This window comes from Staurois parvus, unplaced genomic scaffold, assembly GCF_062004578.1.
Source record: "Staurois parvus isolate SC_StPar_1 unplaced genomic scaffold, SC_StPar_1.0 ptg000571l, whole genome shotgun sequence".
Taxonomy (NCBI): Eukaryota; Metazoa; Chordata; class Amphibia; order Anura; family Ranidae; genus Staurois; species Staurois parvus.
Genome location: NW_028318367.1, coordinates 1,090,126 through 1,107,236, shown reverse-complemented (window position 1 = coordinate 1,107,236; position 17,111 = coordinate 1,090,126). Strand labels below are relative to the sequence as shown.

General features: G+C 47.9%; 1 protein-coding gene across 1 annotated transcript in view; it reads left to right on the top strand.

The window, feature by feature from the left end:
• Positions 1-17,111, top strand: part of LOC149450569 (uncharacterized) — a 78,738-nt gene that overhangs the window by 47,865 nt on the left and 13,762 nt on the right. Inside the window, exon 4 of the mRNA XM_089691757.1 lies at positions 3,169-3,251. Within this exon, the coding sequence (XP_089547883.1) occupies positions 3,169-3,251 (83 nt within the window). The remainder of the gene's footprint in view (positions 1-3,168; positions 3,252-17,111) is intronic.

Genomic DNA, 17,111 nt, shown 5'->3' with positions numbered 1-17,111 from the left:
TGTTAAGGATGCCAGCGGCCGCCCACTCTTTACCAAGCAGTACACATTTCCTGAATGCCGCATGTCTCCACCACTAATTAATGACCGCATGCATTTCATTCTTTATTTCCTTCTGTGAATGTAACGCCTGTTCATGCGGTATTTACTGAGCGTGTTCAGTGTTTGTGGTCAATACCGCAACACGGGATAGGAAATGGACAGTTTCAGGATGGCATGCAGTATTTAGGGGAAATGTACCCACATATCACATGTGATCTGCTTCTGTGAAGGGAGACAATGTGTGGATTTTGTGTGTGATGTCACAATCATAAATCTTACATTTTACAGATGATATTTTCTCTCATTTCCTTGATTTAGAGTGGAGATCCAATCGATATAGAATTTGAGGTGAAAGCAGAAGAAGAGGCGTATGTGAGGGATGATCAGCAGTCTATGGAGGAGGATGGAATAACGGGGACATTTATAGAGGAGGACACTCCTACAGAGATCAGCACAGGTGGGTCATGAACACTAAATCCATTCCTCCACCCATACTGCTCACTGATTGGTCCAGAGTAGGGCGGGGACTGGGTGATATCAGCCTGTAATCCCCTGGTCACTTTCCTGAGCTGTGTTCCCCGTCCAGTATTCCTGGATTTCTCTCGGATAATCTTCCTTCTCTGTGCTGCAGACAAAAGAATCCAGGACTTTCCTACAGCAATTCCCCCTTATCCCCCCCATTATGTATTATACATGGAGATCATATCCCCCCCTTATGTATTATACATGGAGATCATATCCCCCCCTTATGTATTATACATGGAGATCATATCCCCCCTTATGTATTATACATGGAGATCATATCCCCCCCTTATGTATTATACATGGAGATCATATCCCCCCTTATGTATTATACATGGAGATCATATCCCCCCTTATGTATTATACATGGAGATCATATCCCCCCCTTATGTATTATACATGGAGATCATATCCCCCCTTATGTATTATACATGGAGATCATATCCCCCCTTATGTATTATACATGGAGATCATATCCCCCCTTATGTATTATACATGGAGATCATATCCCCCCTTATGTATTATACATGGAGATCATATCCCCCCCTTATGTATTATACATGGAGATCATATCCCCCCTTATGTATTATACATGGAGATCATATCCCCCCTTATGTATTATACATGGAGATCATATCCCCCCCTTATGTATTATACATGGAGATCATATCCCCCCTTATGTATTATACATGGAGATCATATCCCCCCTTATGTATTATACATGGAGATCATATCCCCCCTTATGTATTATACATAGAGATCATATCCCCCTTATGTATTATACATGGAGATCATATCCCCCTTATGTATTATACATGGAGATCATATCCCCCTTATGTATTATACATGGAGATCATATCCCCCTTATGTATTATACATGGAGATCATATCCCCCTTATGTATTATACATGGAGATCATTAGAGATGAGCGAATTATTCAAAAATTCGATTCGGCTGATTCGCCGAATTTGCGGAATAAATTCGATGCAAATATATTCGCTGTGAATTTAACTTATAAAAGGGTGTTTCTAGGCTTCAGAGAGCCTTTATATTAGTGCAGAACACTGTACCTTTAATTTAAATGCCCTTGGAGTCTGCTGGGGAAGAGAAATAATACTGTCAGTCAGTATGACATGCAGATGAGTGCCGTCGATCTTAGAATCACCGCACACTTCACTCATTTGGGCAGTCACGGGGCACGACGAAGAAGATGAAGATGAAGAAGAGGAAGAAGAAGATGAAGAAGAAGAAGAAGAAGAAGATGAAGAAGAAGAAGATGAAGAAGATGAAGATGATGAAGAAGAAGAAGATGAAGAAGAAGAGGATGAGGATGAAGAAGATGAGGAAGAAGAAGAAGAAGAAGAGGATGAGGATGAAGAAGAAGAGGATGAGGATGAAGAAGAAGAGGATGAAGAAGAAGAAGAAGAGGATGAAGAAGAAGAAGAAGAGGATGAAGAAGAAGAAGAAGAGGATGAAGAAGAAGAAGAAGAGGATGAAGAAGAAGAGGATGAGGATGAAGAAGAAGATGAGGATGAAGAAGATGAGGAAGAAGAAGAGGATGAGGATGAAGAAGAGGATGAAGAAGAGGATGAGGATGAAGAAGAAGATGAGAATGAGGAAGAAGAATAAGAGGATGAAGAAGAAGATGAGGATGAAGAAGAAGAAGAAGAAGAGGATGAGGAATAAGAAGAAGAGGATGAAGAAGAAGATGAGGAAGAAGATGAGGATGAAGAAGAAGAAGATGAGGATGAAGAAGAAGATGAGGATGAAGAAGAAGAAGAAGAGGATGAAGAAGAAGAAGAAGAGGATGAAGAAGATGAGGATGATGAAGAAGAATAGGATGAGGATGAAGAAGAAGAGGATGAGGATGAAGAAGAAGATGATGGTGAGGAAGAAGAAGAAGAGGATGAGGATGATGATGAAGAAGAAGAGGAGGATGAGGATGAAGAAGAAGAAGAGGAGGATGAAGAAGAAGAAGAAGAAGAAGAAGAAGAAGAGGATGAAGAAGAAGAGAATGAGGATGAAGAAGAGGATGAGGATGAAGAAGAGGATGAGGATGAAGAAGAGGATGAGGATGAAGAAGAAGTAGGATGAAAATAAGAAGAATTCCAGTACAGCAAAAAGTGTATCTGCAGAGAGCTCCGCTATTTCTGACAGTTCTCTGACAGTTCCTTCACATTTACAGCGGTTGAAACATTGTATCTATTTGTTTCCGAATAAAAACATCTGTATCCTAAATGGAAACAAATAGATACAATGTTTCAACCGCTGTAAATGTGAAGGAACTGTCAGAGAACTGTCAGAAATAGCGGAGCTCTCTGCAGGGACACTTTTTGCCGGCTGTAGAAGGGATGAAAATCGGCCGATCAGGAAAAATTTGATTCGTGCATCCGAAGTTTGCTAATTTTCGGATTCGACGCGAATCGAATTTTTCCTAATATTCGAAATGAATTCCACTTCGCCAAGTTCGATTCGCTCATCTCTAGCTACAACAATGGATGAATATATTTATTATCAGAATGCAGGTCCTAGAAGTCAAGTGACTGAGGATATGTGTCTTTTCTTCCACAACAATCACTCTCCCCTCTCATTCTTCTACCACAATAGAAATATGGAATGAAGATTCTGTTTGGTTTCTATGAGAGACAAGATGTTTCCCTTCAGACAATGCTCAGCAGTGAGAGCAAAACGTATAAAGAATCACACACCTGTTCCTACTGCCAAATACACAACTCCAGACCACTCAACTGACTGCACCCAGCAACGGCTAATTACTGTGTATGGAGTAGAAGAGGAGAAACATCGTAAGAGGGAGAAGGGAGGGGGCAATAGAGAAATATAGATATGCCAGGGAAGGGGGGGGCGGAATGAGGAGATTTGGGGAGAAAGTGGGGAGAAAGAGAGAAAGCAAAGAAAGAAAAAAGGGAAAAAAGAGAAAAGGGGAAGATAGAAAGGAAAAAAGAGAAAAAGGTGGAGAAAAAGGAAAAGGAAAGAGGAAAAAAAAGAGAAAAGGACAGGGAAAATAAAGAGTAAAAGGGAAGAAAAAAAAGAGAAAAGGACAGGAAAAAGAGGGAGAGGAGAGAAGAGTCAGAGGGAAGGAAAAAAGGAAAAAGGAAAAGAGAAAAGGAAAAAGGAAAAGAGAAAAGGAAAAGAGAAAAGAAAAGGAAAAAGGAAAAGAGAAAAGAAAAGGAAAAAGGAAAAGAGAAAAGAAAAAAGGAGGAAAAATTACATTTCAGGAAAGGAAAGGGAAAAAGAAAAAAGGGAAAGGAAAGGGTTAGAGGAAAGAAAGGGGAATTAAAGGGCAAAAGGGAAGGGAAAAGGAAAAGTTAAAAAGGAACGAAAAAGCGATGGGACAAAGTAGATGAGAGGAGATGAAAGAATAGAACAAGAGAAGAGAGGAGAGGGAAAAAAGGAAAGGCAAAGAATGAGAAAAAGAAAAAGGGCAGTAAAAAAAAGATAAAAAGAAACAAAAAACGGATGGGTGGAAGCGAAGAGGAAGAAAGGAAGGGAAAGGAGGAATGGAGGCATGAGGAAGGCAGTCCATTAAGGAATGGGAAAAGAAAAGAAAAGGATAAGGAAAGTAGAAATAAGGAGGATAAAGGAAAAAAAGCGGTAAGATAAAGGAAATAAAACAAGAAAAAGGAAAGAGAAGGAAACTAAAAAAAGAAAGTAAAGAAAAGGAAATTAAACAGAAAAGAAAGAGGGAATTGAAAAGCAAAGAAGGAAAGCCATAAAGGAATGGAAAGAAGAAAAGAAAGAAAAGGAAAGTAGGAGAAAGGAAAGGATAACAGAAAATAGAGTAAAGGAAAGGTAAAATAATGTAAGTTGAAGAAAAGGAAAACTAAAATAAAAAGGTAAATGTAAGGAAATGCAAAAGAAAAGTAAATGCATAGAAGCAAGGGAGGAGCGAGGATTAAAGACAAATAGGCAATGGGAGGAGGAAAGGAAATGGGGTATAAGGAAAGAAGAAAGGAAAGGAAATAAAAAGAAAAGGGTAGATAAGTTAAGACAAGGAATGGAGGGGGTAAGGAAGGAAGTCCATGAGGTAATTGGAGAAGCATATCAGCGCAGAAGATGAACCACACTGTGTGAGAAAGGATAAAGAAACTCAGAGGAAGAATGAAGTTTGGGGTGTAGGGGGTAAGAAATGCCATAACAGAGGGATGAGATGTACAATGTGAGTATTTCTCATCCTCCTTTTATCTCTCTCTCTTGGCCATACACAGTGCCTATCACCCAGCTCCACACAGCACAGTCTGCTCTCCGCACTCCTGGTTAACCCTTAGCTTTAGTGTTTCTTTGGGGTTTCGGCCTTTGATTCTCTCTCCCTGATAGACAGCTCTGGGGGAAAGAGCTGCTGATAGAAGAGCAATCAGCCCAGGCAATGCTTGAGATTATCTGCAGGGAGAGCAACCTGGAGGAACTCATTAATGGCACACATAGGAGAAGGCTACACCATCATACAGCCGCCTGTAACTCCGTGATTGCTGCGATCAAAGTCAGAATTATTTATTCCAGTTACTATTTGTGTGAATACCACTTTCAGATCAGCCTTGGCACCTGTCATCCGGGAACTGGAGGATGATCTGGAGCCATCTACCGCCCGCCGCACAAACTCTGAACAAGGATTCGCCAGAGCTAGTCAAAGAGTGAGAAGCACAAAGAAACACGATGGAGGTTCCTGAAAGGGAATCCATGGTGTGTTTTCAGACAACAAATATTTGGAGCTATTATTGTGCTGTTTACCTTGATTAGAGATGAGCGAATTATTCAAAAATTCGATTCGGCTGATTCGCCGAATTTGCGGAATAAATTTGATTCGATGCGAATTTATTCGCTGCGAATTTAACTTATTAAAAGGGTTTCTAGGCTTCAGAGAGCCTTTATATTAGTGCAGAACACTGTACCTTTAATTTAAATGCCCTTGGAGTCTGCTGGGGAAGAGAAATAATACTGTCAGTCAGTATGACATGCAGATGAGTGCCGTCGATCTTAGAATCACCGCACACTTCACTCATTTGGGCAGTCACGGGGCACGACGAAGAAGAAGAAGAAGAAGATGAAGAAGAAGATGAAGAAGAAGAAGATGAAGAAGAAGATGAAGAAGAAGAAGAAGAAGAAGATGAAGAAGAAGAAGAAGAAGAAGATGAAGAAGAAGATGATGAAGAAGAAGATGATGAAGAAGATGAAGAAGAAGAAGAAGAAGATGAAGAAGAAGATGAAGAAGAAGAAGATGAAGAAGAAGAAGGAAAATAAGAAGAAGGAAAATAATAAGAAGAAGGAAAATAAGAAGAAGAAGAAGGAAAATAAGAAGCAGGAAAATAATAATAAGAAGAAGGAAAATAAGAAGCAGGAAAATAAGAAGAAGAAGAAGAAGGAAAATAAGAAGAAGAAGAAGGAAAATAAGAAGAAGAAGAAGAAGGAAAATGAGAAGAAGAAGAGGAAGAAGAAGAAGAAGGAAAATAAGAAGAAGAAGAAGAAGAAGAAGAAGAAGAAGGAAAATAAGAAGAAGAAGAAGGAAAATAAGAAGAAGAAGAAGAAGAAGAAGAAGGAGGAGGAAAATAATAAGAAGAAGAAGGAAAATAAGAAGAAGAGGAAGAAGAAGAAGAAGAAGAAGAAGGAAAATAAGAAGAAGAGGAAGAAGAAGAAGAAGAAGAAGGAAAATAAGAAGAAGAAGAAGGAAAATAAGAAGAAGAAGAAGAAGAAGGAGGAGGAAAATAAGAAGAAGAAGAAGGAAAATAAGAAGAAGAGGAAGAAGAAGAAGAAGAAGAAGGAAAATAAGAAGAAGAGGAAGAAGAAGAAGAAGAAGGAAAATAAGAAGAAGAAGAAGAAGGAAAATAAGAAGAAGAAGAAGGAAAATAAGAAGGAGAAGAAGAAGGAGAAGAAGAATGAAAAAAAGAAGGAGAAGAAGAATGAAAATAAGAAGAAGAAGAATGAAAATAAGAAGAAGAAGAATGAAAATAAGAAGAAGAGAAGAAGAAGAATGAAAAGAAGAAGAAGAATGAAAAGAAGAGGGAGAAGAAGAATGAAAAGAAGAAGAAGAAGAATGAAAAGAAGAAGAAGAATGAAAATAAGAAGAAGAATGAAAATAAGAAGAAGAAGAATGAAAATAAGAAGAATTCCAGTACAGCAAAAAGTGTATCTGCAGAGAGCTCCGCTATTTCTGACAGTTCTCTGACAGTTCCTTCACATTTACAGCGGTTGAAACATTGTATCTATTTGTTTCCGAATAAAAACATCTGTATCCTAAATGGAAACAAATAGATACAATGTTTCAACCGCTGTAAATGTGAAGGAACTGTCAGAGAACTGTCAGAAATAGCGGAGCTCTCTGCAGGGACACTTTTTGCCGGCTGTAGAAGGGATGAAAATCGGCCGATCGGGAAAAATTCGATTCGTGCATCCGAAGTTTGCTAATTTTCGGATTCGATGCGAATCGAATTTTTCCTAATATTCGAAACAAATTCCACTTCGCCAAGTTCGATTCGCTCATCTCTAGAGATCATATCCCCCTTATGTATTATACATGGAGATCATATCCCCCCTTATGTATTATACATGGAGATCATATCCCCCCCTTATGTATTATACATGGAGATCATATCCCCCTTATGTATTATACATGGAGATCATATCAACCTTATGTATTATACATGGAGATCATATCCCCCCTTATGTATTATACATGGAGATCATATCCCCCCTTATGTATTATACACGGAGATCATATCCCCCCTTATGTATTATACATGGAGATCATATCCCCCTTATGTATTATACATGGAGATCATATCCCCCCTTATGTATTATACATGGAGATCATATCCCCCTTATGTATTATACATGGAGATCATATCACACCCCCTTATGTATTATACATAGAGATTAGAGATGAGCGAATTATTCAAAAATTTGATTCGACTGATTCGGCGAATTCGTGAAAAAAATTCGATTCGAGTTGAACATATTCGCTGCGAATTTAACTTATAAAAGGGTGTTTCTAGGCTTCAGAGAGCCTTTATATTAGTGCAGAACACTGTACCTTTAATTTAAATGCCCTTGGAGTCTGCTGGGGAAGAGAAATAATACTGTCAGTCAGTATGACATGCAGATGAGTGCCGTCGATCTTAGAATCACCGCACACTTCACTCATTTGGGCAGTCACGGGGCCAAAACCAGAGTGTGGAGCCACAGTGTGGCGGTGGAGGCAGCAGCAATGGGAGGCCATACAGCACCCTATGACAAAAATGGAAACCACCAGCAGTGTGAGGAGACCTGAAAGTGGCACATGGCAGAGTGTGGCGATGGAGACAGCAGCAATGGGAGGCCGTACAGGGACCCATGACACACTCTGGACCTGGCAGCAGCATGAGGAGGCGGTACAGGGGCCCATGACAGATTACGGGCCTGGCAGCAGCATGAGGAGTTGGTACGGGGGCCCATGGCAGATTACGGGCCTGGCAGCAGCAATGGGAGGCCGTACAGGGACCCATGACACACTCTGGACCTGGCAGCAGCATGAGGAGGTGGTACAGGGGCCCATGACAGATTACGGGCCTGGCAGCAGCATGAGGAGTCGGTACGGGGGCCCATGACACACTCTGGACCTGGCAGCAGCATGAGGAGGCGGTACAGGGGCGCATGACAGATTACGAGCCTGGCAGCAGCAACTTGGACAGGAGGACGTTCAGCTTCTGCACCGTCGGGTGCGTGCTCGCAAACTGTTGTCTCTTGGAAACGGATTCCAAGAAAGACTGCTGACGGAATCCGTGAAGAGGAGTAGCAGGAGAAGGAGCATCTGAACGAGCGGAATATGCCAAGAAGCGACAACAGGGGCCCATGACAGATTACGGGCCTGGCAGCAGCATGAGGAGTCGGTACGGGGGCCCATGGCAGATTACGGGCCTGGCAGCAGCAATGGGAGGCCCGTAATCTGCCAGCACCCTATGACAAAAAATGTAACACACCAGCAGTGTGAGGAGATCTGAAAGTGGCACATGGCAGAGTGTGGCGATGGAGACAGCAGCAATGGGAGGCCGTACAGGGACCCATGAGAGACTGTGGACCTGGCAGCAGCATGAGGAGGCGGTACTGGGGCCCATGGCAGATTACGGGCCTGGCAGCAGCAATGGGAGGCCCGTAATCTGCCAGCACCCTATGACAAAAAATGTAACACACCAGCAGTGTGAGGAGATCTGAAAGTGGCACATGGCAGAGTGTGGCGATGGAGACAGCAGCAATGGGAGGCCGTAAAGGGACCCATGAGAGACTCTGGACCTGGCAGCAGCATGAGGAGGCAGTATAGGGGCCCATGGCAGATTAGGGGCCTGGCAGCAGCTATGGGAGGCCCGAAATCTGCCAGCACCCTATGACAAAAAATGGAACACACCAGCAGTGTGAGGAGACCTGAAAGTGGCACATGGCAGAGTGTGGCGATGGAGACAGCAGCAATGGGAGGCCGTACAGGGACCCATGAGAGACTCTGCACCTGGCAGCAGCATGAGGAGGTGGTATAGGGGCCCATGGCAGATTAGGGGCCTGGCAGCAGCTATGGGAGGCCCGTAATCTGCCAGCACCCTATGACAAAAAATGGAACACACCAGCACTGTGAGGAGACCTGAAAGTGGCACATGGCATGAGACACTGTGGACCTGGCAGCAGCATGAGGAGGCGGTACAGGGGCCCATGGCAGATTAGGGGCCTGGCAGCAGCTATGGGAGGCCCGTAATCTACCAGCACCCTATGACAAAAAATGGAACACACCAGCAGTGTGAGGAGACCTGAAAGTGGCACATGGCAGAGTGTGGCGATGGAGACAGCAGCAATGGGAGGCCGTACAGGGACCCATGAGAGACTCTGGACCTGTCAGCAGCATGAGGAGGCGGTATAGGGGCCTATGGCAGATTAGGGGCCTGGCAGCAGCTATGGGAGGCCCGTAAACTGCCAGCACCCTATGACAAAAAATGGAACACACCAGCAGTGTGAGGAGACCTGAAAGTGGCACATGGCATGAGACACTGTGGACCTGGCAGCAGCATGAGGAGGCGGTACAGGGGCCCATGGCAGATTAGGGGCCTGGCAGCAGCTATGGGAGGCCCGTAATCTGCCAGCACCCTATGACAAAAAATGAAACACACCAGCAGTGTGAGGAGACCTGAAAGTGGCACATGGCAGAGTGTGGCGATGGAGACAGCAGCAATGGGAGGCCGTACAGGGACCCATGAGAGACTCTGGACCTGGCAGCAGCATGAGGAGGCGGTATAGGGGCCTATGGCAGATTAGGGGCCTGGCAGCAGCTATAGGAGGCCCGTAATCTGCCAGCACCCTATGACAAAAATGGAACACACCAGCAGTGTGAGGAGACCTGAAAGTGGCACATGGCATGAGACACTGTGGACCTGGCAGCAGCATGAGGAGGCGGTACAGGGGCCCATGGCAGATTAGGGGCCTGGCAGCAGCTATGGGAGGCCCGTAATCTGCCAGCACCCTATGACAAAAAATGGAACACACCAGCAGTGTGAGGAGACCTGAAAGTGGCACATGGCATGAGACACTGTGGACCTGGCAGCAGCATGAGGAGGCGGTACAGGGGCCCATGGCAGATTAGGGGCCTGGCAGCAGCTATGGGAGGCCCGTAATCTGCCAGCACCCTATGACAAAAAATGTAACACACCAGCAGTGCGAGGAGACCTGAAAGTGGCACATGGCAGAGTGTGGCGATGGAGACAGCAGCAATGGGAGGCCGTACAGGGACCCATGAGAGACTCTGGACTTGGCAGCAGCATGAGGAGGCGGTATAGGGGCCCATGGCAGATTAGGGGCCTGGCAGCAGCTATAGGAGGCCCGTAATCTGCCAGCACCCTATGACAAAAAATGTAACACACCAGCAGTGTGAGGAGACCTGAAAGTGGCACATGGCAGAGTGTGGCGATGGAGACAGCAGCAATGGGAGGCCGTACAGGGACCCATGAGAGACTCTGGACCTGGCAGCAGCATGAGGAGGCGGTATAGGGGCCCATGGCAGATTAGGGGCCTGGCAGCAGCTATAGGAGGCCCGTAATCTGCCAGCACCCTATGACAAAAAATGGAACACACCAGCAGTGTGAGGAGACCTGAAAGTGGCACATGGCATGAGACACTGTGGACCTGGCAGCAGCATGAGGAGGCGGTACAGAGGCCCATGGCAGATTAGGGGCCTGGCAGCAGCTATGGGAGGCCCGTAATCTACCAGCACCCTATGACAAAAAATGTAACACACCAGCAGTGTGAGGAGACCTGAAAGTGGCACATGGCAGAGTGTGGCGATGGAGACAGCAGCAATGGGAGGCCGTACAGGGACCCATGAGAGACTCTGGACCTGTCAGCAGCATGAGGAGGCGGTATAGGGGCCCATGGCAGATTAGGGGCCTGGCAGCAGCTATGGGAGGCCCGTAAACTGCCAGCACCCTATGACAAAAAATGGAACACACCAGCAGTGTGAGGAGACCTGAAAGTGGCACATGGCATGAGACACTGTGGACCTGGCAGCAGCATGAGGAGGCAGTACAGGGGCCCATGGCAGATTAGGGGCCTGGCAGCAGCTATGGGAGGCCCGTAATCTGCCAGCACCCTATGACAAAAAATAAAACACACCAGCAGTGTGAGGAGACCTGAAAGTGGCACATGGCAGAGTGTGGCGATGGAGACAGCAGCAATGGGAGGCCGTACAGGGACCCATGAGAGACTCTGGACCTGGCAGCAGCATGAGGAGGCGGTATAGGGGCCTATGGCAGATTAGGGGCCTGGCAGCAGCTATAGGAGGCCCGTAATCTGCCAGCACCCTATGACAAAAAATGGAACACACCAGCAGTGTGAGGAGACCTGAAAGTGGCACATGGCATGAGACACTGTGGACCTGGCAGCAGCATGAGGAGGCGGTACAGGGGCCCATGACAGATTACGGGCCTGGCAGCAGCTATGGGAGGCCCGTAATCTGCCAGCACCCTATGACAAAAAATGTAACACACCAGCAGTGTGAGGAGACCTGAAAGTGGCACATGGCATGAGACACTGTGGACCTGGCAGCAGCATGAGGAGGCGGTACAGGGGCCCATGGCAGATTAGGGGCCTGGCAGCAGCTATGGGAGGCCCGTAATCTGCCAGCACCCTATGACAAAAAATGTAACACACCAGCAGTGTGAGGAGACCTGAAAGTGGCACATGGCAGAGTGTGGCGATGGAGACAGCAGCAATGGGAGGCCGTACAGGGACCCATGAGAGACTCTGGACCTGGCAGCAGCATGAGGAGGCGGTATAGGGGCCCATGGCATATTAGGGGCCTGGCAGCAGCTATAGGAGGCCCGTAATCTGCCAGCACCCTATGACAAAAAATGGAACACACCAGCAGTGTGAGGAGACCTGAAAGTGGCACATGGCATGAGACACTGTGGACCTGGCAGCAGCATGAGGAGGCGGTACAGGGGCCCATGGCAGATTAGGGGCCTGGCAGCAGCTATGGGAGGCCCGTAATCTGCCAGCACCCTATGACAAAAAATGGAACACACCAGCAGTGTGAGGAGACCTGAAAGTGGCACATGGCAGAGTGTGGCGATGGAGACAGCAGCAATGGGAGGCCGTACAGGGACCCATGAGAGACTCTGGACCTGGCAGCAGCATGAGGAGGCGGTATAGGGGCCCATGACAGATTAGGGGCCTGGCAGCAGCTATAGGAGGCCCGTAATCTGCCAGCACCCTATGACAAAAAATGGAACACACCAGCAGTGTGAGGAGACCTGAAAGTGGCACATGGCATGAGACACTGTGGACCTGGCAGCAGCATGAGGAGGCGGTACAGGGGCCCATGGCAGATTAGGGGCCTGGCAGCAGCTATGGGAGGCCCGTAATCTGCCAGCACCCTATGACAAAAAATGTAACACACCAGCAGTGTGAGGAGACCTGAAAGTGGCACATGGCATGAGACACTGTGGACCTGGCAGCAGCATGAGGAGGCGGTACAGGGGCCCATGGCAGATTAGGGGCCTGGCAGCAGCTATGGGAGGCCCGTAATCTGCCAGCACCCTATGACAAAAAATGGAACACACCAGCAGTGTGAGGAGACCTGAAAGTGGCACATGTTTGGGGCATGATTCATGGCGGATTTAGTCAGTTGTGTCAGGAAATGGTGGTTTGAAATCCAGACTAATCCACGCCTGATTCATTTTCACAAACGTGAGTCTCTCCACTCTTTGGGTGGACAGTCGTGTCCTCCGCGGAGTTACAATACATCCTGCCGCACTAAACACGCGCTCCGATGCCACGCTACTGGCCGGGCATGACAGCCTTTCAAGGGCAAATTCAGCTAGTTGGGGCCAAAGGTCAAGTTTCGTTGCCCAGTAGTCAAGGGGATTGTCTACCTCGGTTGGCAGGGTGCTGTCCAAGTAGGCCCAAGCCTGTTGTTTGAGCTCCTGCTCCAGGTCCACCTGATGCTGCTGCTGCTGCTGCGGCTGGTTACTAGTTTCCTCACTGCGCTGGTGAAGAAAGCTACTCATCATCGACTGCAGACTGAGGCAGCCGCTGCTGGTGGAGCTGCCACTGCTCCTACCACCCCACCCCTCCCCTGCTGCCATGGCAGCGGAACGTGAGCGCACAGGGCCCACAGTGTCTGAGGATGGATGTTGGCGCAGAAAGGCAGAGACCAACTGACTACATAGGTGGTTTTTATAGTACGTTATTTTGGCCTCCCTCTCAGCAGGTGTGAAAAAGGCCACCATTTTTGAACGGTAGCGAGGGTCCAACAAGGTGGACAGCCAAAAGTCATCTCTCTGTCTGATGGTTATTATTCGGCTGTCGCTACGCAAGCAACCGAGCATGCTATGGGCCATTTGTGCCAAGGAATGCGAGGGACTCCCTGCCTCCATCTCCACAGCATACTGCCACGGTGCGTCTGGGTCCTCTGTCTCCTCCTCCTCCTCCTCTACCAGATGCTCCTGCTCCTCCACTCCTGTCCGCTGAGTGGAAAAACCACCCATTTCACTCAATAATTCCTGAGCACAAATGTCCACCTCTACCTCCTCCTCTTCTTCCTGTCCTGCCCCCACAGGGGTCATGTGGCGTTGAGATCTGTGCGCCACGTCTACCGCACCCTGACCAGCCATTGTTAACAGCATTTGTTCCAGGACGTGCAACAGAGGAATGACGTCGTTCATCCCATAGTCCTGCCGACTCACGAATAGCGTGGCCTCCTCAAAGGGCCTGAGCAAGCGGCAGGTGTCACGCATGAGATGCCAATGGCTGACATCGAAGTTACACAGGGGAGTACCTTTATGCGCTTGTAACATCAGGAAATCGGTGATGGCCTTTCGCTGTTTGTAAAGGCGGTCTAACATATGTAGGGTTGAATTCCACCTTGTTGCAACGTCGCAGATCAGGCGATGCTGTGGAATTCCGTTCTGCCGCTGCAGCTCAAGGAGGGTGTGCTTTGCGCTGTAGGAATGGCTGAAATGCATGCAAAGTTTACGTGACATTTTAAGGATGTCTTGCAGTGGGATGGTGGATTTTAGGAACCGCTTGACAACCAGATTGAACACGTGAGCCATGCATGGCGCATGGCACAACCTTCCTTGACGCAGAGCAGACACCATGTTCTTTCCGTTGTCGGTCAACATGGTTCCGATTTTCAGTTTGCGCGGAGACAGCCATCTGTCGATTTCTCTGTTCATTACACTCAGAAGTTCCTCCCCTGTGTGACTACGTTCGCCAAGGCATACCAGGTGCAGCACAGCGTGACACCGTTGCGCCCTGCACATGTGATATGCCGGTCGGGTAATGGGACTTGGCACGGGGGTGGCGGCTGAGGACACGGCGGAAGAAGAGGTGGTAGAGGCGGACATCTTTGCCGGACCAAGGACGTGCAAACGTGGAGGCAAAAGCGGCGTGACCTGTCCAAGTTGCTGGTGCGGCTGTGACGGCACCACGTTCACCCAGTGGGCCGTAAATGACATGTACTGTCCCTGACCGTAGTTACAGCTCCACACGTCGGCGCTGCCGTGCACTTTGGCAGAGACCGACATGCTCAAAGACTGGCCCACCATCTCTTCTACATGTGAATGCAGGGCTGGCACTGCCTTTTTGGCGAAGAAATGACGGCTTGGCACTCTCCACCGCGGCGCGGCACAAGCCATCATTTCTCGGAAAGGTGCTGAGTCCACCACTTGGAAAGGGAGGGACTGCAGCACCAGCAACTTGGACAGGAGGACGTTCAGCTTTTGCACCGTCGGGTGCGTGCTCGCAAACTGTTGTCTCTTGGAAACGGATTCCAAGAAAGACTGCTGACGGAATCCGTGAAGAGGAGTAGCAGAAGAAGGAGCATCTGAACGAGCGGAAGATGCCAACGAGCGACAACTCCCCTCAGCAGAGGTGTTGGAGCCTTGACTGGCTGATAGAGGGCGATTGACGTCGGGTGACGGAGCAAGTAACGGAGCGGGTGATGGAGCGGGGGCTGGGGCGGGCAGAACCGCCGTATCTTTATCACGGTTTTCCCAGGCCACCAAATGGCGACGCTGCATATGCTGCCGCACCGCTGTAGTCCCAACATGGGCCCCCTGGCCACGCTTGACTTTCTGGCCACATAGTCGACATACGACTACGTTTACTTCCTCGGGCGGCTTGACAAAAAATTGCCACACCGCCGAGTAGGAAACTTTGCCCCCGATACTCCTCACTGGCTGACTGCTGCTTCCTCCGTGCACACCGGCACCACTACTGGCCGTGGTGGTAGGCTGCAGTGGAGCTGGTGCTGTACTCCGTGGCCGTTTGCCTCCACTGACACTGCTGCGACCCTGCTGCCTCCTGGGCAACCCACCGACTGTTTTGCTCGCTGGCAAGCCGCCACCCTCTTCTCCTGATGATGCGGAAGCAATAGCCTGATGACGACGAGGCTGCCAAGTGCGATCAGCCTCATTATCATTAATTAGGGTTTCCGCCTCACTTCTAGCCCCCTCGGCTGCGTGTGGGTCAGGAGACAGACCTGTCTCTAGACCGGCTACCGAGCCACTCTCCTCGCCACTACTTCTTCGCCTGCCTGCTGAAGAGGCGGATGTCTCCCCCCGTTCCTGACCGCCCTCTGTTAGCTCTTCCTCACTGTACAGTGGGGCTGAGCCCACAGCATGCGATACTTCGCTTGGTGAGGGAACACCAAAGGACAGGGGCAGGTAGAGGACACGTGATTTCAGTGGGCTTGCTCCCGGGCCATGCCAACTAACGGTTGTGTCGGACGTACCCACCGACCGTTGGCTGTAGGTGTCAGAGGTGACCTGGGAAGAGGAAGACGACCGAGCCAACCAATCGATGATGGCAGGGTTGTCGGTGGAGACACGACCGCTGGATGACACCGGGAGCACTGGCCTCTGGCTGTGACTAGTGCTGCCTCGACCCCTTCCTCTGCTGCCACGTCTGCTCGCTCCTAAAACATTGCCTCCTCTGCCACTCCTATGCATGTTGTCTGACATACTCTTTAATTAAACGATTCTGTGTCCCTGAGAAACAATTCTGTGTCTGTCCCTGAGTAACAATTCTGTGTCCCTCAGTAACAATTCTGTGTCCCTCAGTAACAATTCTGTGTCCCTCAGTAACAATTCTGTGTCCCTGAGTAACAATTCTGTGTCCCTCAGTAACAATTCTGTGTCTGTCCCTGAGTAACAATTCTGTGTCTGTCGCTGAGTAACAATTCTGTGTCCCTCAGTAACAATTCTGTGTCCCTCAGTAACAATTCTGTGTCTGTCCCTGAGTAACAATTCTGTGTCTGTCCCTGAGTAACAATTCTGTGTCCCTGAGTAACAATTCTGTGTCCCTCAGTAACAATTCTGTGTCCCTCAGTAAGAATTCTGTGTCCCTCAGTAACAATTCTGTGTCCCTCAATAACAATTCTGTGTCTGTCCCTGAGTAACAATTCTGTGTCTGTCGCTGAGTAACAATTCTGTGACCCTCAGTAACAATTCTGTGTCCCTCAGTAACAATTCTGTGTCTGTCCCTGAGTAACAATTCTGTGTCTGTCCCTGAGTAACAATTCTGTGTACCTCAGTAACAATTCTGTGTCCCTCAGTAACAATTCTGTGTCCCTGAGTAACAATTCTGTGTCTATCGCTGAGTAACAATTCCGTGTCCCTCAGTAACAATTCTGTGTCCCTCAGTAACAATTCTGTGTCTGTCCCTGAGTAACAATTCGGTGTCTGTCCCTGAGTAACAATTCTGTGTCTGTCCCTGAGTAACAATTCTGTGTCTGTCCCTGAGTAACAATTCTGTGTCCCTCAGTAACAATTCTGTGTCCCTCAGTAACAATTCTGTGTCCCTGAGTAACAATTCTGTGTCCCTCAGTAACAATTCTGTGTCCCTCAGTAACAATTCTGTGTCCCTGAGTAACAATTCTGTGTCCCTCAGTAACAATTCTGTGTCCCTCAGTAACAATTCTGAGTCTGTCCCTGAGTAACAATTCTGTGTCTGTCGCTGAGTAACAATTCTGTGTCCCTCAGTAACAATTCTGTGTCCCTGAGTAACAATTCTGTGTCTGTCCCTGA